This window comes from Diabrotica virgifera, chromosome 9 (genome assembly GCF_917563875.1).
Source record: "Diabrotica virgifera virgifera chromosome 9, PGI_DIABVI_V3a".
NCBI lineage: Eukaryota > Metazoa > Arthropoda > Insecta > Coleoptera > Chrysomelidae > Diabrotica > Diabrotica virgifera.
Genome location: NC_065451.1, coordinates 159,060,086 through 159,083,325, shown reverse-complemented (window position 1 = coordinate 159,083,325; position 23,240 = coordinate 159,060,086). Strand labels below are relative to the sequence as shown.

Sequence of the window (23,240 nt, the reverse complement as noted above, 5' to 3'; positions counted from 1 at the left end):
GAGCTGGTGAAAATTGAACGAATATTTTAGCAACAATTAAATTGTTAATTAATAATTTACGGTCGCAATAATAACCAAAATAATTATGCTACACTGATCAAACTTTGAAATCTTATAAAGATGAGATGCCTATTTAACATTTTCTCGACAAAATATAAATTTTTACTTTTTTTGCATAATCTTTAAATGTTTTAAAAAAAATAGTTATAAACAAATTAACGTTTCTCAGAAAGTTTTTATTATATTATAATTTTAAAAAATAGCTAAAATGCGCATTTCAACTATCTTGAAAATGAATGTTAAAACTTTTTTACAACCATTTGCAAAAAAGTTATGAAACAGCAAAATTAACATACGATTACTACGGTGTTTATAATTTTTTTAATTTTTTCAAAGCGTAGAAGTAAGTTTAAAGTACAAGCTAATTATTTACAAAAAATATCGATTATAAGTTTAATGGTTATATTTTAATTAAAGATTATATATATATATATATATATATATATATATATATATTTTTGTAATTTACACGCGCGAAAGTAGAATAATACAGTACTGTAGCTAAAATTTTCACTCGGAGCGACGACCGGCGGCCGCGCGACGTACACTTTTAATAAATAATGTATGCTGCGTGTCAGTCGCTTCGAGTGAACATTTTAGCTCCGACTCTGTAGCAGGCCTACTTTTGCGCTAAAAAGTACAAAAAAAAAGTAATTTTAATCTTTGATTAAAATATAACCATTGCACTAATTTTTGACATTCTTTGTTAGTAATTAGATTGTACCATATACTCACTTTTAAGCTTTGAAACAATTAAAACAAATTATAAACAACGGAGATATCGTATATTGATTTTACTGTTTCATAACTTTTTTGCAAATGGTTGGAAAATTTTTTTAAAGCATTCATTTTCAAGACCTATGAAATACGCATTTTAAGTATTTTTTAAAATTAGAATATAATAAACAATTTCTGAGAAATGTTAATTTGTTTATAACAATTTTTTTAAACATTTAACGATTATGCAAAAAAATGAAAAATTTATATTTTGTCGACAAAATATTAAATAGGCATCACACCTTTATAATCTTTCTAAGTTTGATCAATGTCTCATGATTATTTTGGTTGTTATTGCGACTGTAAATTGTTAATTAACAATTGAATTGTTGCTAAAATATTCGTTTCATTTTCACCGGCTTCTGAATTTATAATCTATACCAAGAAAGCTTTTATTTCACTAAGCTATATAATTATTAGTAAATAATTACTGGCCCAAAAAAATTATTTGAAAATTCGAGATTTTGTTGGGAAAACCACATTTTTCGAGGAAAATTTTCGTCGGAGCAAATCGGGAAAAACATGCCTCTATGTAGAATTAAATTGGGGTGAATTTTTATTTGAGTGTTTTTGGTGTAAAGTTAAAATCTTCGGAGTTATAGAGCAATAATTGAAAAAAATACGATTTGTCGGCGCCATTTTGTTTATAAAAAAAGTAGCACACTATCTGCGGAATTTGCATACCTATATTAATAATATATAGGATCTTATAATTCGATTCCAGCAATAAAATTGCTGGTAAATAACCTTTCTTTGTACTTTACTAATTAGACCCACGTATTATAACTATTTTTTTTTTCAAAATTTAAAGATTTTAAACTTTATAAGTTTGATCAATGTATCATGATTATTTTGGTTTTTATTGCTAAAATATTCGTTTAATTTTCACCGGCTTCTGGAATTACAATCTATACCAAGAAAGCTTTGATGTCACTTCTTCTTCTAAAAGTGCCTATTTTCTGGAGATGTTGGCGACCACATTGACCCATCGTATTCTATTTACGGCAGCTCGAAATAGATCAGTTGACGTTAGACCAGTCCACTTCCTAAGATTGGCCAGCCAGGATATACGTCTACGTCCAGGGCCTCTCCTGCCCTCAATCTTGCCTTGTAGAATCAACTGCAGCAGTCGGTATTTTTCATTACGCATAATGTGGCCGAAGTAAGCCAATTTTCTGTTCTTTACGGTGTTAATTATTTCTTTGTCTTTTCCTAGCCTCTGGAGAATAGTTATATTAGTTGTGTGGTGTATATATGAGACCCTCAACATACGTCGGTAGCACCACATTTCAAACGCCTCTAACCGTTTTATGGCGTCTTCTGTCAGGCTCCAGCTTTCAACTCCGTATAGGAGGACACTAAAGACGTAACATCTAAGAATTCTTATGCGTATATTGATACTTAAAGACAAGTTGCAGAGAATTTTCTTAAGACTGTTAAAAGAGCTTCTGGCTTTTTCAATACGAGTTTTTATTTCGTAGCTATGATCCCAAGTATCCTTAATGTTGCAGCCCAGGTAGCATATTTTCTGTACTCTCTCTAGGGGTGTATTGTTTACTGTAATTTGGGCGTTTATGTTGGTGTTTTTACTAATGATCATTATTTTTGTCTTCTTACAGTTTAATTTTAGGCCGTATTTGTTACATGCTTCTACAACATTATCCATGATCCTTTGGAGCCCCTGCGCACTATCTGCCAGCAATACTGTATCGTCTGCATATCTAATATTATTTATAAGTTGTCCATTTACTGCAATACCATCTTCTGATTCGTCCAAGGCCTCTCTAAAGATGTTTTCAGAGTATATGTTAAATAATGTTGGTGACAGTATGCAACCCTGTCTGACTCCTTTTTCAACCGTGAAGATTTCGGACAGTTCATTTTCGAATCGAACTGTTGCTTTTTGTTGGAGATATAAGTTTGAAACGAGTCTTATATCCTTACCATCGAGTCCTGATGTTTTTAGGATATCGATTAGTTTTCCATGTGGGACTTTATCAAATGCCTTCTCGAAATCTATGAAACATGCATACACATCGCAATTGACATCCCTGGCTCTCTGTATTAGAACTTGCAAGCTGAAAAGTGCTTCCCTCGTTCCGAGTCCTGATCTGAATCCAAATTGAACTTCACTCAGCTGTTCTTCTAATTTGGTGTATATGCGCGAGTGAATGATACTAAGGAGTACTTTAAGTACATGGCTCATCAAACTAATTAATCTATGTTCTTCACATTTTCTAGCGTTGGCTTTTTTGGGAAGTGGAATGAATATTGATAGTAGCCAGTCTTTTGGTAAGTAACCAGTCTCGTATATGTTGTTGAATAACTTCGTAAGAGCTGTAATTTGTTGTGCCTCTAATAGCTTTAAAATTTCACCATGCACCTCATCAGATCCTGGTGATTTCCCATCTTTAATCCGCTTAATGGCCATAGTTACTTCTTCGTTTGTTATTTCTGGGCCGTAGGGATTGTCTATTTCATACGGACTTCGTGCAGCATCTTCGAATAATTCTTGCATATATTCTTTCCATCTTCTTAATTTATCTTCAATTGTAGTCAAAATTTGACCTTCAACGTCTACGACTATGCTTATGTTGCGTTGTTTTCTGATGTTCTGTACTTCTTTAATCTTTTTATGCATATGGAAATCGTCATGTTTGCGTTGTAGTGTTTCAATTTCTGTACATTTCTCCATCAGCCATGCTTCTTTTGCCCCTTTTATTTCTCTTAGTATACTCTTATGCAACTTTTTGTATTCATTGTGATTTCTACCTTTTAATTTCCTTCGCTCTTCCATCATCTGCAATATTTTATCTGTCATCCATTCTTGCTTCTTTTCTCTTTTTGATTTAAGATATTCATGCGAAAGTGTGTTGATGGATGTCTTCATTTCGTTCCATTGGTTTTCTATGCCACTAGGAGCGTCTTCAACTATTTTCGCAAAATTCTTATTAATCTCTGTTTATACTTTTTCCTGGATTCTATTTTCTTTCAGTAGTTTTATATCTATCTTGGGTCTTATTTTCTTATGAATTATTTTGAGTCGTATGTTGATATTTGCAACTAACAGACTATGATCTGAGAAGACATCAGCGCCTGGATATGTTTTTGTTGAGGTGACAGAATTTCTAAACCTTTTGCTTATGTTAATAAAATCAATTTGATTTCTTATGATTTTCCCTGGGGTATCACCGGGTGCTTTCCATGTATAAAGCCTTCTTGGATGTAATTTAAAGAATGTGTTCATTACAACCATATCCGTCTCTTGGCAGAATTGTATCAGTCTTTCTCCTCTTTCGTTTCTTGTGCCAAGACCATATGACCCCACAACATTCTCGACTGTACCTTGTCCTATTTTGGCGTTGAAATCGCCCATGATGATAGTTATCTCCTGTTTTTTTGTCAGCTTTAGAGAGTTTTCTAGAGTCTAGTAGAAATTTTCTATTTCTTCTTCGGTTGATTCGGATGTCGGTGCGTAGACCTGAATGATATTTATATTAGAGGGACTTGAATTAATCTTCAATAGCATAACTCTATCTGATATGGGCGTAAATCCTATTACTGCTTTGGCTATTTCCCTTTTTACTATGATCGCTACGCCATTTCTGTTTCTTGTTGTGTCATCTCCCGAATAATAGATATGGTGTTCACCTATAATTTGTATGCCAGAATTTGGCCATCGAACTTCACTGCATCCTAAAATATCTATGTTTAGGCGAGTCATTTCTTGATTAATATTTGCTGCGTTGCCTGCTTGATACATGCTTCGAATGTTCCACGTACCGATCTTTTTCACTTTTGGGACATTATTGGCTGACCGGGGGATTCTTAGCACCCTCTCCCCACTTAAGGGTTGCCCGGGACTGAGGGCCGTTTGTTTTGGGTTTTCAGCCATTGTGGTGTCCTGGGGATATCCTTATGGATCTTTAATGTGGTAGTCATCCCGTGGCTTTCCACATCTCAATTCCGTTGGCTAATTTAGCTCATCCGTCTTCGGAGTCAATTTCCCAGCTCCAGGGCAATGAAGTGCCCTACCAAATGTCGGTTCTTCCACCCGTAGCTGTTGACCAACAAATGGGAGATTACTTATACCGGTAATTGTTCGGTTAGTAGAGGGTGAAGTAGCAGGAAATATAGTGACCGGTCTGCCTTCGGAAACCTAATCGCCATTCGGGGTCGGAAGAAACAAGAGTTAGCCAAGAAAGGCTGATAGGAAAGATTGAAAGACATTTCACTCAAGACAAGTTGAAAGAGAGTAAAATGTGAAGGCCCTTATGATCCGCCAGGTGCGTTTCATAAGCGTATGAGTATTAATACATTTTGTGTTCCCGCTCATACTTCGGGGTGTTGACTACAGACTGTATGGCTCGTCCAGCATGCCATAGCATGGAGGATGGGGTACACGACATTTTTACAATGTAGATACTCCAACTCCACGGCCTGACCCCAAGTGATGTCACTAAGTTATTTAATTATTGATTAATATTTACTTACCTAAAACTTTATTTGAAAATTAGAGTTTTTGTTAGGAAAACCCGCATTTTCCGAGGAAAATTTTCGTCGGAGCAAATCGTGAAAAACATATCTCTATGCAGAATTTAATTGAGGTGAATTTTTATTTGGGTGTTTTTGTTGTAAAGTTAAAATCTTCGGAGTTATAGAGCAATAATTGAAAAAAATACGATTTGTCGGCGCCATTTTGTTAATAAAAAAACTAGCACACTATCTGCGGACTTTGTATACCTATATTATTAATATGATCTTATAATTCGATTCCAGCAATAAAATTGCTGGTAAATAACCCAGAGTACAACATTAAAATGGGTATTGACTATCTATTTCTGTACTTATCTCCAACTTAACCAAAATTTCACTTATACCCCTTGGCTTCTAGACGCCTCAATATATTCTGATCTTTGGTGCTTGTGTTAGGCTCTTAGAGTTAATAGTATTGTGGCAGCCCAAGTAGCAATTTTTCGACGCATTGGTTGTCAGTACAAACAAATGCACTGTATACAACGTTGTCCGAGAGCATTTTCAGTTGTTTCGGCCAACGTCCCCTACCCCGACTGACATTACGATGTTACAACCTTTAGTTATACGGGCAACTAATTTATTACCATTGTGACAACTATATATCACAGTTCAGTTTTTTCAACAATCGCAACGACTTAAAAATGTTATAATGCTAAACTAATTTACGCCCTGCCCGACTCTCTAGTTGTCTGTCACGTCACGACCCTGTGTTGTTCTAGAGGTGTGACACGTTTGCGGCAACTTCCAGAGGAGAAAAAGAAATAATTTACTTTATAACCTTATTTTTTTCTTATTACATATTATATATTTTATTTTGATGGAAATTTTCGATTTATGTAACAACCTGTTTATTTGTTTTTTAATAGCTGGTTTCCATTCCATTGTCTTATCAGCAGATTTGAGATTTGATCTTTGTATCAGCTTTGGCAGACAGGGTTGCCAGGTCAGTTTTTATTTTTTCAGTAGTTTTGTTTTCACAAAATCAGTAGATTCTTTTTAGGCCATGTAAATACAGTAATACAGTGATATGCACATCCGTCCTAAATGTCCCAAGAGAAATTCCACAAAATTGGAAACCTAATTATTCCAAACCACCAGCTGGTTATTATCTACCATTTTTTAGCTAAAATCTACTAAATCAAAAACTAAAATATACTTAAGGATTTTTGGGATATATTTGGGATTTTTTATAATAAAAACAACAGCTAACTTAAGGGGGTAGGCGCAAAATGTCGTCTGTTAAAATGTTCAATGTATTTTAAATGTTTTCATTTTTTGCGAATCCTTAGAAAACTAATAAGTATTTTTGAAAAATTTAAACGCACCAAGAAAGATAACGTTATTACCGAGGACCGAAAGTCCCTGAAAACTTCTATAATGTTTATTTTAATAAGTTACAGGGGTGAAAAAAAGAAAAAATTTAGTGTGACTTTTAATTCCAAATATCTCGTTCAAAAGAAACGTTTTGGTTTTTCTAAATAATGCAGTCTTTCATTCTGCGTTTAAATTTTTCAAAAATAATTATTATAGTTTCCTCATGATTCGAAAAAAATGGATCAAACTCTGTTGAAATATACCAAAAATCTACTAAAAAATATTGCCTACTAGAATTTTTTAAAAAATATCAAAATCTACCAAAAAAGTAGAAATCTACTAAATGTGGCAACGCTGTTAATGAGAATGATACACTTTTGACACTGGTCACATGACCTCTGTCACCCAATAAGAGGGTGCGTTCTAAAATGGTTTTGATAGTCGGTGCGGCCGCGTTTGGTTGGCGATTGGACTTCTAAGTTGTCTTATCCGTCTAAGGTTGGTTATACGGTATTTTTTAGTAATATTGGTAATATTGTTTAATGCGCCATTTTGGTTTTACTTGAGATTTTTATGATGTAAAGAAAATGAAAACACAGAATATAAAAAATGCAGGCATTTTCTGATACCTTTAAAAGCACCATCAATACATTAAATTTATACAGAACATCTTTAACATAAATTTTGACTTTTATATTAAAATTAGATTTTTTAAATTTGCATATTTTTTGTCAAAAATGTCATAAAAAAATGAGCGCGTGTGTTTTTTAAAGGTGAAATATCCATATTTCACGGTAATCTGAAATGCGTTTATAAATTTCACATCAGGTAATAAGTCCTCTATGTATTTATAAATTTAAATACCCAATACGATGTCAAAACAGTTTACCTTTTGGTTTTCGCATTCACCACACAAGTGTTAAAAATACAGGTAAAAAAACATAACTAGTCTGACTCCTTGAGCAACCATTGCACGCGCAGGTGCTTTTTATAGTCGCTTCAGTTGTCTTATGCAACGTTTACGAAACGATGTTGCTTAAACAGGAGGTTGCCTAGGTAACGTCAAGACAACTCAAAAATCGTCCACCAAATCAGTGCAGAATAGGGTCGTCTTTTAGGCAATAACAACGTTGTAAGAAAACGTTGCCACGCGGTAGACAACGTTGTCGCGTCGACAAATTGCTACTTGGGAGGCTATGCAACTATGCATATATCTGTTTGCTCCCTGAATTTTTCCTTTAATCTCTTCCGTGGTATCGTTATCTGCAATGATTGTTGCTCCGAGATATTTAACACTATCCACTCTTTCAAAGCTATATGGGTCTAACGTAATATTTTACCCTATCCTATCTCGTCCCTATCGCCTAATTGTAAATTGTAAACTAATTATAAGGTAAGTTGACCAAATAAGGCCCACTTAATGTTTGTTAGTTGTTTTTTGATAAATAAAATCACGATATAAATCTGAAAACCACAGAGAAGGTAAATCACATATTTAAATTTAATATGCGATTGTTAAATTTTGTCAAATGTTTTATGAGTTGTTACTTTTTAGTCTTTAAAAAATGGTTGCTTCTGGGCCTGATTAGGAACACCATGTTCTTAATAAGGCCCACTTCATGTTCTTAATAAGGCCCACTTTTTAAATGTGACAATTATGCCTGGTTGCACCAACAGATCTTCAGCTCCAGTTTAGCCCAGTTCAGCTTATGTCGCATTGATGTTCCACGTCTTAAGCTTAAGGTCTATTGGTGCAACTATACATTATTCAAATTAAACAAAGGTGACATGTAGAACATTTATTTTGTAAAAAATAATAGGTACTTAAAATAATTATTGCAAACAGTCTGGACATATGAAAACTGAGTCTTTATCACCTGCTGAAAGTCCTACAAACTCTTCATGAATATATCGTTTGCAGCTGTCACAAAGTCTCATATCTTTAACGACATCCTCATTGCAGACGAAACAATACCAACTATCTTTTCGTTCTTCTTTGTTTTTTGAGGTTTCAAGTGAGCAGTGTTTATTTTTCTCTTCTCCTTTTTTTAGTTGTTTTTGATTATTTTTCCGTTTGCCAAGTTTTTTCCTTTTCTTGATTGGTTTTTAGGGTAATTTAAACCAGCTTCATCAAACAATGATTTTGTGACTTCCTGTGCTCGATGGTTCAGGGATTTCTTTCTATCACCTTTGCGTTTTCCAGTTTCCAATTCTGGTGTTATTAACACTGCGTTGAAATTTACTGACATTTCGTTTTCTTCTTCTGAGCTGTCATGTACTGAAAATTCATTGTCAGAACCGTCAAAACTCTCAGAGCTATCTTGCGTATTTTTCTCCTTTAGAGCTTTTATTTTCTTTTTTCTGTCTGGAGTGGAGCTGCCAATGGGGTTATTCGTTGCGGAAGTCGAAGCTGATGGAATAGCAGAATCTTCTGAGTCTAATTTATTTTTTGTTATTTCTGATGGGCAAAAAGCTATGTCAGGAATGACACTCGGATCATACGGGTATATTCCCGTAGCACGAAAACCTGAAATAACATTTGATGCTGCAGTTGCTTTTGGCCATACTTTTGAGAAAATTGTGCCAAACGAAAATTTATTGATCGTTCGATCTGGTTTATTTGTCCAGTAGGTGATAACTTCGTCGTCCCAGTAAGATTCGAAGGCTTTAAATACCGCCTTGTCCATAGGTTGCAGTTCATATGTGCAATTACTTGGCAGGCAAAAAGCGTAATTTCATGCGACTCGGCTTCATCAACAATACCTGCATCCAAATGGGACGATGCTCCATCAAAAATAAGCAGTCCTCTTCCTGTTGGCTTGTACTTAGCCAAATGTTGTACCCACTTAATGAAAACTGGCGTAGTCATACTTTCTTTCTCGGTCATTTCAATAACTGTTCCAGCAGGAAGATTGTCATACCATTCATTCTTCTTTCTTTTTCCTTTGAACAAGATCATAGGTGGAATTATTTGTCCTATAGCATTTCCACAACCGACGATTGACACATTCTCAGCGTGCTCTTGCGAAATCAAATGAACTCGTTTGACACCTTTACGAGCATATACCTGTTGTGATTTATGAAGGTTTAGACGGCAACCTTTCTCATCAATATTAAAAATGCGTTGAGGGCTTTGAAGGATATCAAGCTGCAACATAACTTTGCGTAGCTTTTCAAAATAGTCATTGACTATGAATCTGTTTAATTTGGCGGCTCTAGCTGGATTCATGAATTGAGATTTTCTTTTAACTACTTCGGGATGTCGATTTAAAAAAAGTTTGAGCCATTTTCGACCAGCTAAGTTTTTATCGATAAAAGGTGCAGATATGCCATTTATTTGGCAATATTCATGGACAGAACGTCTTATCACTGTTGATGTCAGAGGCATTCCAACGTCAGCTAGCCTAAAAATTCTTCCACACAACTCAGATTCTTGTTGGGGGGTTAAACATGAAGGGCGCCCAAGTTTCTTTTCCGCTTTTCCACTAAGCAAATGATTCCTAAGTGTTCGACGGGCAATATTAAATTCCTTGGCGGCTGTTCTTACTGACATCCCATTTTTAACTGCTTGCAAGGCCAAAGCCATTTGTTCTTCAGTCCATAAAGCTCTAGGCATCTAATGCTTTTTAGTATTTTTTTCTGAAACAAAGTTAAAAACTTATAAAACGTGTTATTGTAGTGGTCTTAACAAGTCTCACCCATAGTCTTAATAAGGCCCACCCGGGCCTTATTAGGAATACTGTAGGTGATCAATGTTTTTTAAGACATTACTGTAACGAAAGAGAAATCTTGGCCGACCAGCGTCGGCCTCGGCGGAGAGGAGGACAGACTTCTCGAACGTACGTCCCGTAGGCGGAACAAGCTGATAGCTAGAGATGGGCGTCGATTGTTCCAGAATAACAACTGGGTATAAATACGGGCATATTTGTAAATAGAGTTTAGTCTTAAGCTAAAGTTTGTAAAGTAAACTTGTATAAATAAATAATAAAGTCGTAAATAAATACCCGAACGCTCGTTTTTGTTACAGTGGTGTCGGTGTTCGGTAAAAAATACAGTAAACTTAGTGCGATATAAATAAGTGAATTCGGAAAGACTTTTAAAAGACTTTTGAACTTTATTCGTCGGGAATAACCGGAGTGCGTTTATTGTTCGGTATTCGGAAAGACTTTAAAAGACTTTTGGACTTTATTCGTCGGGAATAGTTAAAGTGCGTTGATTGTTCGGTATTCGGAAAGACTTTTAAAAGACATTTTGGAAAGTACGTGTGTGCCGACCAAAGATGTTGCTACAAGAACTTACAGTAAAACAGCTCCGTGAACAGCTAGAGGAACGGGATGTGGACAGCAGTGGGCTCAAGATAGTCCTACAAGCACGACTCGAGGATGTCCTCACGAAGAACGGAGAAGACCCAAAGACGTTCCACTTCCAGTCAGCAGAACAAGCAATCTTATCGAAATTCGAAAGTGTTTCTCAAAAGATCGATGAAACTTCTATAAATAACGAGAAACTTGAAGAAGTTAGTAGAAAAAGCGACGAGAAATTCGATAACGTTGCTTAAAAATTTGACGAGACTGCTCAAGTAATTAAAGAAGTTTGTAGACAGAGCAACGAAAAATTTGAAAGTGTTTGTCAAAAGATCGATGAAACTTCTAGAAAAAGCGACGAGAAATTTGAAAGTGTTTCTCAAGTAATTAAAGACGTTTGTAGACAGAACGACGAGAAGTTTGAAGAGGTTTCTAGAACATTCGATAAGATGCAGAAAAGTGTAGAGACCGTAGAAGAAAAGATCAAACAACTAGAAAGCATGATAACCGATACAAAAGTACAACCATCAGTTAATGCAGCAGCGTTAGATCCTGTAGTGAAAGATGAACTACCGAGAGACGAAACGTCGCATAATATGAGATTCAAATTACCACCATTCGATGGATATCTCTTGGTCCATATATCTTAGACAATTTGAAGCTATTGCGACCGCCAATCATTGGACCGAACAAGAAAAGGCTGTTTCATTGACTGCTGCTTTACGAGGTGATGCTGCAGATATCTTAAGGTTAATTCCTAAGGGTCAAGAAAAATGTTACCAGACCTTGTTCACTCGTCTAGAAAAACGCTATGGAGATGCTCATCTACAACAAGTATACAAAGCACAACTGCGAAGTAGAAGTCAACGAGCAAGTGAGAATCTGCAAGAATTTGAAGCAGATGTTGCTCGTGTGGTGCGGTTGGCTTGTCCGGAGGCGCCGACAGTATTTTAGAAGAAATTGCCGTAGATACCTTCATAAATGGGTTTAAAGGGAATGAACTACAGAAAGCCTTACGACTAGCAAGACCGAAAGTTTTAGATGAAGCACTTGCTATTGCATTGGAGCACGAAACGGCTAGTCAAACTTCACGAAGCCATAGAGTAAGAACCATTGAAGAAAGTGACGAACACAACGATGAACCTCTGGAGAAAATGATACGGAGAGTAGTTCGTACCGAGATGCCAAAGAGACGCGACCCTAGATGTTGGAATTGCGGCGACGTAGGCCGTATTCGTCGTAATTGCAAGAAGATCGTACAGCCGTCGGAAAACTAAAGCGGGTCGACACCAAGGGGCAACTGCCGACCTCGAGAACTAAAGCCCCCATAGTAACTGTCAACCTTACGTCCTCCGGTGCAACCCACAACTTATACATCGAAGGTCGTATCAATAATAGATGTAGATCGTTTTTGGTGGATACAGGTGCAACGAGAACTATCGCACGCCCAGACGTAGTACGAGGCCACCATAAGTTATCACCTGCAACAGTAAAGCTTAGAACAGCGACTGGTAAGCTAATTAACACATATGGCGAGGCTAATATGTGAATATCCATTGGCCAGACCACAGTTGAACATCAAGTATTAATTGCCAATTGAGTTTATATTGGGGATGGACGTACAAGAAAAGTGGGGGCAATATTGGATGTTTAAAATGGAGTTCTCAGGATCAATGGTGAAGAGTTGCCCTTTCACGACGACAAAGAAGATGCCATCCGCTTACTAACTACATGCGACGTAACCATACCCGGTAATAGTGAGAAAGTTCTGATGACCATGCTTGATGGACACTGCCGAGAGGGAAGTTTAAGGATGGTCGAAGATGTGGATAATGTCGAGTTCCTAACGGCGAAAACTTTGGTAAAAGTTCGAGATGTCATTCCTGTAAGAGTTATGAATGTAAGGGAAACTGCTATTAAGTTAAGTAGAGGAGCTTTGATCGGACAGTGTGTTCCCGTGGCTTCCATTTGCTGAACGAACGGAAAAAGTGAGGTCTATGCTGATAGAGTACCAAGATGTTTTTGCTATTGATAAGAAGGATAAGGGCAAAACAAGCATAGTAACGCATAAAATAAATACCAGAGACGCTCAGACAACGGCCTAGACGGCTTCCATTTGCGAAAAGAGATGAAGCCGAAGAGATTATCAAGGATATGGACAAACAAGGGGTAATTGAACCATCGAACAGTCCATGGACATCACCAGTAGTTCTGGTAAAGAAGAAAGATGGTTCGACGCGTTTTTGTATCTACTACCGCCAGCTCAATGCGGTAACAAAAAAAGATAGTTATCCTTTGCCCCGAATAGACGATACATTGGATACTCTCTCTGGTTCTCGATGGTTTTCCACACTCGATTTAAAAGGTGGATATTGGCAAGTAGACATGGAGCCAGTCGATCGGGAGAAAACCGCATTTTCGATAGGATCAGGGCTTTGGCAGTTTACGGCTATGCCGTTTGGTTTATGTAATGCCCCTACCACATTTGAAAGATTAATGGAAGCAGTTTTAAGAGGTCTAACATGGAAAACATGTCTGGTTTACTTGGATGATGTAATTGTGGTTGGAAATTCATTTGATGAACACGCCAAGAATTTAATAGAAGTCTTTCAATGATTGAGGGCAGCGAACTTGAAGTTAAGTCCGAAGAAATGTCACATGTTTCGACGAGAAGTTAAGTACTTGGGACATATTGTATCAAGTAACGGTGTAACAGCTGATCCTGAAAAGATTGAAGCAATTAAAGATTGGCCAATACCAAAAGATAAACATGAAATTAGAAGTTTCCTTGGCCTATGTACATATTGCCGACGATTTGTCAAAGGATTTGCCAATATCTCCAAGCCCCTAACAAAGTTGACGAAGGAGGGCAAAGAATATACATGGAGTGAAGAGTGCCAAAAAACTTTCGAACAACTACAAATAGCTCTGATCAGTGCACCGATATTAAGATACCCGGTACAGGCAGGAAAATTTGTTTTGGATACCGATGCTAGCAACAGTGCCATAGGAGCTGTTCTCTCCCAAATCCAGGATGGACAGGAAAAAGTCATCGCTAATTTCAGCAAAGTCCTGTCGAAACCAGAAAGAAACTATTGCGTTACCAGAAGAGAACTGCTGGGTGTGGTGAAGGCTTGCGAACATTTCCATAAATACTTGTATGGCAGAAAGTTCCTTCTTCGAACAGATCACGCTGCTCTAAAATGGCTCATACAATCCCGTAATCCAGAGTTCCAGATGGCAAGATTGTTAGAACGATTACAAGAATATGACTACGAGATAGAACATAGGGCCGGAAGAGTTCATTCAAATGCTGATGCCCTTTCGAGAGGACCATGCAGTGCAAATTGTAATCACTGTGCCAAATTAGAGGAACGATTTTGCCCCGTGAGACGAACCACCGTAGTTAATGAACAATGGCAGCCCCAACAGTTACGACACGCCCAAGAAGATGATCCATGTATAAAAAGAGTATTGGATTGGATGCGTCGAGGTGAGAGACCTAGTTGGCAAAACATTAGTGCATGTAGTCCGGAAGTCAAGGCCTACTGGAGCCAATGGAATTGCCTGATACTAAAAGATGATCTTTTGTACAGAACCTTTATGGTACAGAATCTAAGCTTCAGTTGATTGTACCTAAAAGTAAAGTGTCAGAAGTATTGCGTCAGTTGCATGACGGTACATCAGGTGGACACTTTGGTATTACGAAGACTCTGCAAAAGGTTCGAGAACGGTTCTATTGGGTAAACTGTAAAGATGATGTAAGAAGATGGTGCCAGAAATGTGAACTGTGTGCATCCGGTAATGGTCCAGTTGGTAAAAAGAGAGCACCCATGAGACAGTATAATGTTGGCAGTCCTATGGAAAGAGTTGCAAGTTGGAAACATTGCAGGTCCATTTCCAGAAACTGAGGCTGGAAATAAATACATCCTGGTAGCCATGGATTATTTTACGAAATGGACCGAGGCCTATGCATTACCAAATCAAGAAGCTGCTACCGTTGCAGAGGTACTTGTTAAAGAATTCTTCAGCCGATTTGGTGTTCCCTTGGAGATCCACTCCGACCAAGGGCGAAACTTTGAGTCAGCTCTTTTCCAAAACGTTTGTAAATTGATTGGTGTCAATAAGACCAGAACAACACCCCTGCATCCTCAATCAGATGGGATGGTCGAGAGGATGAACCGAACGATGGGTAAACACTTGTCCAAAGTTGTATCTGAAAATCAGCGAGATTGGGACCAACACATTCATTTATTCCTGATGGCCTACCGCTCGGCCGTAAATGAAAATACAGGTCAAACCCCAACCTGCCTGATGTTGGGTCGTGAAGTTCGTTTGCCCTGCGACCTAGAGTTTGGCTGCAGACCTTCCGAGGAACATGTTGCGGGCGAAGAATACGTCGACCGCCTGAAGTTACGAATGAACAACATTCATGAATTTGCCCGACAACACATCCAGATAGCCAGTGACAGAATGAAAGATCAATATGATTCTCGATGCAAGAATGAAAGCTTCGAAGTAGGTGATCTTGTCTGGCTGTATAATCCACAACGTCGTCTCGGCTTGTGTCCTAAACTGCAAAGACAATGGGAAGGTCCGTATGAAGTTAAGAAGAAAATAAATGACGTAATATACAGAATTAAGAAGTTGCCAAATGGTAAACCAAAAGTTATTCACATAAATCGTCTTGCAAAATATGCTGGCTCAAATGAAACAGAAGAAGCCCGAGTCCTCCAAAAGGAGATGAAAGACGCCGCACAGCCAAGTTTTAATCAATTTATGTCAAATTACGCAGCGAGAAAGAGTGCTAGATTCGGCGTGACCACAGAAGTTCAGCAAGATCTGTTTGGTGTTCCAGAAAACGTCTCTCTAGCCCACTGTGTTGCCCAAGACCTCGAGATGACTAAAGGAATCTCGTCCGTATTCAATAGAAAGTTCGGCCGCCTGGACGAGTTAAGACATCAGCACCCTAAAATTGGAAGAGTACTGCGATTGGAAGATGGTCCTCGATCTTTGCTGTATCTGGTGACCAGGAAGTCTTATACGGACACGCCAAGCTGCGAGAGCATATGGCGTGCTCTAACTAATTTGAAGAAAATCGTGTGTAATTTTGACATCAAAGATTTGGCTTTACCAAAAATAGGCCATGCAGTAGAAAATCTGGATTGGAAGATTGTGAGAAGCATGCTTGAAGTGATCTTCAGAGAAACTGGCGTACGAATTACTGTGTGTTGCATGAACCCGAAGATGCCATACCCTTCAAAGACAAGTAGACTGCTACTTCTTTTCTAGGGGTGTATGCAGAGCTGGAGAATCCTGTAGATTCCGCCATCCTGGGCCTTCATCTAGAGTTGCTGATCGGGACGCTCAGATCTTAAGAGGGGAGCAGTGTAACGAAAGAGAAATCTTGGCCGACCACCCTATAACAGTAAAACACCTCGAGAATGACGTAATCGAATGATCTAGGCCTCGGCGGAGAGGAGGAGAGACTTCTCGAACGTACGTCCCGTAGGCGGAACAAGCTGATAGCTAGAGATGGGCGTCGATTGTTCCAGGATAACAACTGGGTATAAATACGGGCATATTTGTAAATAGAGTTTAGTCTTAAGCTAAAGTTTGTAAAGTAAACTTGTATAAATAAATAATAAAATCGTAAATAAATACCCGAACGCTCGTTTTTGTTACATTACTATTATTTACGTTTTATTAAACATAAGGTAATTCAGGTACTATGAAAGTACAACTAATAAGTACACAAATGTCATGCAGAATAAAAAAAAAACGCTGGACGGAAGGGCCGCCCGAGAACTTTATCGTACCGATCTATTATCGTTATCGTACTAGATACTGGCATTCTATAAAAATAACAAAGTTACTCGTTATTTTGATATTTTAGATACACCTTGTATACTTGAAAATATTTTATGGTTCTACGCATCATTAATTCCCGCATTTGAGAAAATGTTCGGGGACACACTATGGATTATTGCATAAATCAATAGAATATTAGTCATACTTTCATTTCAAATTAGTCCATTTTTCTGAGAAATTAATAGTTTACAATATTTGCATTTTACTGCATGGATTGTAATGAAATTTTGGGAGTAGCCCAAAGCCCAATCTCCTAATTCAAAGTCTATCCTATATACTATGGCGCTTTTATCATGGGGGCGGTTCTCACCACTTCTCGGGGATAGAACATTTTTATTTTCGAATGGCATGGAGCAAAAGGAAGAATTTTAAGAAAATTTAAAAATGCGCTCTATAATTTGATCTTATTTTTTTCACCCGTCCAACTTTTTGAAAGTAGAAGTAACACTATATTAAGAGGTATTGCAAAAGAAAAACAATGCATTTAAACTCTGGTGAATGAGGGGTTAAATGTATGTACTTCTCATTTTTCCTTAAAGTACATTAATCATATATATTTTTGCACCATATCTCGCTTAGTTTGAATGTAACCGACATTTAACGGTGCTCGTTTTAAAGGCCTTTTCAAGCACTACAAAAGCATGAGCACTTTGAGCATGCACCAAAAAACAAACTCTTTTTACCTACCATATCTCTTTTTGTATTATAAATAGAAAATTTACGAAGGAACGAATCTCTTTGTTATTTATAATTAAAAAAAAAATTTATATAGTGTTTTTAGTTTGATGCATAGTTTTTAAGGTATTCACAAAAAACCGTCCGAAAACGTGTCATTTTTAAATGAAAATGGCCAATTTTTAACTACGCATAACTCAAAAAGTATTGAGTTCTCAAAAAAAAGTATAGATCAGTTTTTGCTTAAAAATAGGTTCTCTAGCCACTTCCATGCTTATTTTGACCAATAAATTTTCCACCCCCTTGAAGGGGTGGGAATTGCCCCAAGATAAAAGCGCCATAGTATATAGGGTAGATTTTGTTTCTTGAGCTATTCCCTACTTACTGTGAAAATATCAAGTACATCGATGTAGTAGGATGGAATTCGGAGCCAAATACCATCATTGACTGCTCTATAATAATGCTCTGCTATGATCGCGTGAGAGGGGACACACACAAGATTCTAGCAAAATTTCAGTTTTCTATAACTTTTCGAGTTTTTGAGTTTTATGCCATTGGAAAGATAATTTTACATTCTTTCAAAATATGTAAAAATATACAGGGCGTATGTAAAAAATTAAGATTTTTTTTTTTCATTTTCGGTTAAACCGGAAGCCATATTGTAGGTAAAATTTATTGTGCTAATAGATAACAAAGTACTATATATGTCTGCGAAATTTCAAATTTTAGTTTCTATTACAGAGGTAGTTACGGGCACTCTAATATTTTTTTATAAAAAATTCATAACTCCCCTTCTATGAGGAGTTAAGAAATATGACTAATGTTATTCAATTTACCGATAGGATATAAAAAACATATCAAAAAATAAATAAATTCCTTGGAGTCATTTTAGAGAAAATCTAGTTCAAATTTATGTCAAATTATGACCCCTTAAATATAGGCAACCCATAGCTTTTTCTGAAAAACGATAATATTCTTGTTATAGCCCCATCTTTAGGCTATATAAATGTTTTTTCAAATTAAATTTATCTTAAACAAGATTTTAGATTGGTAGGGAAATGTATCGGGTGGGCGGTCGGCCATGCTGGCCGCCATTTTGGATTTGGAAATGTCAAATTCCGTATTTCTATTTACCTATCGATGAGCTAACTTTAAGTTAAATTTCATTCGTTTCGGTCAAAATTTGCAAAAATGGGCCCCAAATAACCCCCCTATTTCGGCCCCCCTTTGAGAGGTTTTTTTCAAAAGCTTAGTTTCTCGACAAAATTCTCTTAAACTTACTCATACCGAATTTCATCGAAATCGGTCCAGTAGTTTTTGCTGGGCGTTGGCGACATACGTACGTACATACGTACGTACGTACATACATACGTACATACTTCCGACATGTTTTTTTATTTGCTTTTTAGACTCAGGGGGACTCAAAACGTCGAAAAAAAAGTGAAATCTGAAAAAAAATTTTTTGCACGATCCTATAACTTTATCTATTATACTCATACTGCGTATGTAGTACGATAAAGTAAAAAATCGCACTCATAATCGTATTAAATTACAAAAGCATACTAACCTCAATATTAGATTGGATATTTACCCTTTGAACACTGTAAACGAATGATCATATAAAAGCGACAGTTCGCGTCGCTGCTCAACTTAGTGTAACAATTTGCACCTAGATGGCTCTACTGCATCTGTACATTGCAGCATACTGCCATTATTTGTCCATCCTGAGGAATAAGGGCGAGTGGGCTTTATTAGGAACCGGGCTTTATTTGGCGAACCTACCTTACGAGTCGAATAAAACTGATTGCTTTATTTTAGAGAACAATGTGGAAAATATTGCACTATCTATTCTCTTATGTTCCGGCGCTATCGATTATAATAATTCCAGGCTGGTATATATTAGTACTCAAACCTGAGTATGATCCATTTATGGCTTCTTTCATCGCCGTGGTTGGCAGGCCTATATTCCTTTTAGCAATAGGATTTGGAATATATGGATGCTTGCACGGAATTGGTGGTAAGTGAAAATTTACTATATAATTTAGTTTCCTAAACAACTTATATAGGTATTTAATAAATCTTCGTGTGCCTCATCCTTGAACATTATCGATCATCATGGCTCACCTTACTCACCTTACTCCTGCGTCGTGTACCCTGTTCTCTTTTTCCTTTTACTTTCCCTTATATAACCAATCGCATCAACTCAGATTTTTCATTTCTTAGTATGTGACCAAGCTTCACAGGTAGCCCAGTCCTGCTAAAACCATTGCCTACTTTAAGCTTGGACCATTTTCGCGACCTTTTCCGTATGGCCGAAAGCAGTACTCCACGATAAATTTTTTTTCTGCAAAACTGAGAACCATCCTGAAACACCTTAACATTAACACGACATTCACCAGTGGCGGATCCAGGGGAGGGCGATTGGGGCGATTGGCCCCTCCTCTCTAACCAAGTTATATATAAAGCTTGGATTATAGGCAAAATGCTTTTTTTTGCCTATTTTGCCTATTTTAATTGTTTTTTGCACTTTTTGCCTTTTTTCGTAAATTCTGATATTATTCTATTACTAAACCATTCTATAATCAAATTTTGGGTCAATAATAAAATATCAATGGTTTGTTTATATAACAGATTTCTAGGAAAATGTACCTGATCGAGACTTGAGGGTTAACTATTTGGAAATCCCTAAGCTTTATTAGTTTATTATCAGTTGTACAGTCGATTACTGTATCAGAGTTTAGTCACAAATTGCTATATCCTAGTTTACTTTTGTTGCGTATACCGAAAAGCAAAGAACACGTTTTAAAACGTTTTAGACATTTGTGTGAAAAGATGACATCTAAATTAAGGCTATGGATCGCACCTTATTCGGAACTTTCTCTAGAATGAGATGGAGCATTTTGTAAACCATGCGGCAAATCGGTAAGTTTTATTTTTCTCTTTTTTTCTTGTCCCACAACATAACTAAATTCTAAAGCGGTTTTAGAATTCTAATTATTTTTTTTTTAATTCTCAGATTTCAAGTAGAAAAAAGTACTTTATTGACCAGCATTGTGGAACCCCACTTCATAAACGTAATTTGGAAAAATTAAATTCCTCTAAGTTAGCCCAAATATCTCTGCGGGATAGTTTAAGCAGTTCAAAAAAAAGGAGGAAGACGCATTTAAATTTGATTTATGCCAGATGATGATTGCATCGAACATTCCTCTATATAAAGTTAATAACCCTAGTTTTAAATGCTTTTTCGAAAAATATCTTAATAAATCCTTACCGGACGAGAGTACATTGAGAAAACATACTGTGGAAAAATGTTATGTGAAGTGTATATCAAAAATTAAGCGGGAGTTAGAGGGCAATTTTTTGTATATTATCGTGGATGAAACGACAGATGTATGCGGCAGGTATATAGCTAATTTAATGATTGGAATTTTGAACGAAAACTTTGCGAGAAAACCTTATTTAGTTGCCGTTAAAGAATTGGAAAAAACAAACAATTTAACAATAAGTCGATTTATACAAGATAGTTTAACAAACCTCTTTTTACCCAACCCTATACCAGTGAATAAAGTAGTTTTAATGCTTTCAGATGCTGCGGCATATATGTTAAAAGCTACTGTTAATTTAAAAATTATTTATCCTAATTTAATTCATTGCACTATAACGATCAGATGGACAAGAGGTCATGAAGACTGAACCAGAAGGATCAGGACGATATTATCCTTAGATGGAATAAAGGAATGACCGAAGATAGAAAGGTCCAATCGCCTACATTGACGAAACAATGGCCACGTTGCTCAGTCGGAAGAGATGTGGGCATGGTTCTTTGTGTTGGGCTTCTGTTACAATGAAAGGTGTTAAATGAATAAACAATGGTATGCGAATAGAGCTAATGAAACGAAGATAGACAAAAGGTAAATAGATAACGTTAACTGCTGGTTTGACACTTGGACTCTAAGGAAACGGAAATACTTAATACTCAAACGAAAATATAGGGCGCCAGGTATTTTGACCAAAAAATACTCAAAGGAACAATAATTAACGAAACATAACACAACAATAACAAATTAGCAAGAATGCTACGACAAAACAACATTGTTCTTAGTCTTGAGCTGTAAATAATAAATAAAAAACGGCATCGTACACTTTAACAAAACATTTATTAAAATACTCAATGAAATCTCTTAATGCTCACATAATATATGCAAATAAAACGTAAAAACGTCAACCACAAAAACAAAAATTACTCAATAATTATTTAAAAATGGTTAACAAATTGCATATACGTTGGTGTATTCACCAGTTCACCAACACCGCAAAACTAACAAAATACGAGATGTACCTATAATGTAAGTGAACGAATATAACTCTTATTAACTCAAAAAAAAATAAACTGAAGTTACTCAAAAAAATAAAAAATCGATACTCTAAATAAAACTTATTCTTACCGTTCACTTACAACAAAAAAGAAAGAGCTCTTTGTTTATATATATATATATAAATCTAATAATACTCAATAATAATACTCTAAAGATACTCAAAAAAATTTACATGGTGAAAATGTCTTTTATTTAAATATTAAAAATAAAAAACAAGTGACCGGCATATATGTAAATGTCACTATTAACACTAAAAATGGGCTAAAACTGTAAGTCAATGAACTTATCCCACGGAAGAAACACAAACATAAGTTCCTTGTTCTGGACACGCGAGAAGACATCTCAATACTTCTAATAAAGGATGCGTAACTTACTTGAAACAGATGTAGAGGATGCCCTTAGAGGCATTCTTTATCTAGGCCAGGTCATTTACCCAGCGGCGAAGTCGAAATAAAAGGAACGACAAAGAATAGCTTTGGCCACAGTGTAATGTGGATTCAGGTGCTAGCGATAGGTGATATCTGGGACTTGGGCCAGGGACCAGCCCTATGAACAAAATTAAGTATTCACAGCGAGTGTTCTATAAAGAAAAGGGTTTTGTAAAGACTTACCAGAAGAAAATTCTAGGCTGGTCCATCACAAAACAACTAACGTCCACTACATGACTGACACGGCTTAACTTACTGCCACAAAGTTTAACTCACGAATGCCAAGATATCTCAGATTTCTGCTTAAATAAGACTGACGGCTTGGGGTACGCGACTTGCCAACGGTCGCCACAGAAATGCAAAAAAGGGCCTTATTAACACTATAAAGGGCATATCAAGCCTAATACTTAAAATGAGTTATGGGATGCAAGGCCCATATCATTCACCAGAAAGCTATTAAAGTCTAACATTCGACTCTATCGATAGCACACATGTGTTTCTAAGAAAAACACGGCACTAGAGATTCTGAAGTCTACAGGGAAATAAGTTAAAATCCATGTAGCAATGAAAACTGAATTAAATTCTACACTGGGAAAACTTAAACGTTATACAGCTTCCCCCCACGATTTAAACCGTGGTGTAATACCACTGTTTACAATCGGAGTCTGCAGTAAGCACCATAAACAAAAGACTGACCATCAAGCAGTAGCCTGACACAGTTGGTAATGATCTAGACACACTAAAATAAATTTTGGTACTTGAGGTGCTTGAACACAAGTGACCAAATCGGAAAAAGCTAATAAGCAATAAAACTCAAACACCAAACTAAAAAGGGTTATCTCTATGATAAACTAAACGCAAATAAAACACAAAAACTAGGAACTATATATACAAGGACT

General features: G+C 36.5%; 1 protein-coding gene across 1 annotated transcript in view; it reads left to right on the top strand.

Annotated features, from left to right (window-relative positions):
- LOC126892659 (nose resistant to fluoxetine protein 6-like) overlaps positions 1 to 23,240 on the top strand; it is a 187,276-nt gene that overhangs the window by 119,962 nt on the left and 44,074 nt on the right. The window contains exon 9 of the mRNA XM_050662301.1: positions 19,356 to 19,554. Coding sequence (XP_050518258.1) covers positions 19,356 to 19,554 — 199 coding nt within the window. The remainder of the gene's footprint in view (positions 1 to 19,355; positions 19,555 to 23,240) is intronic.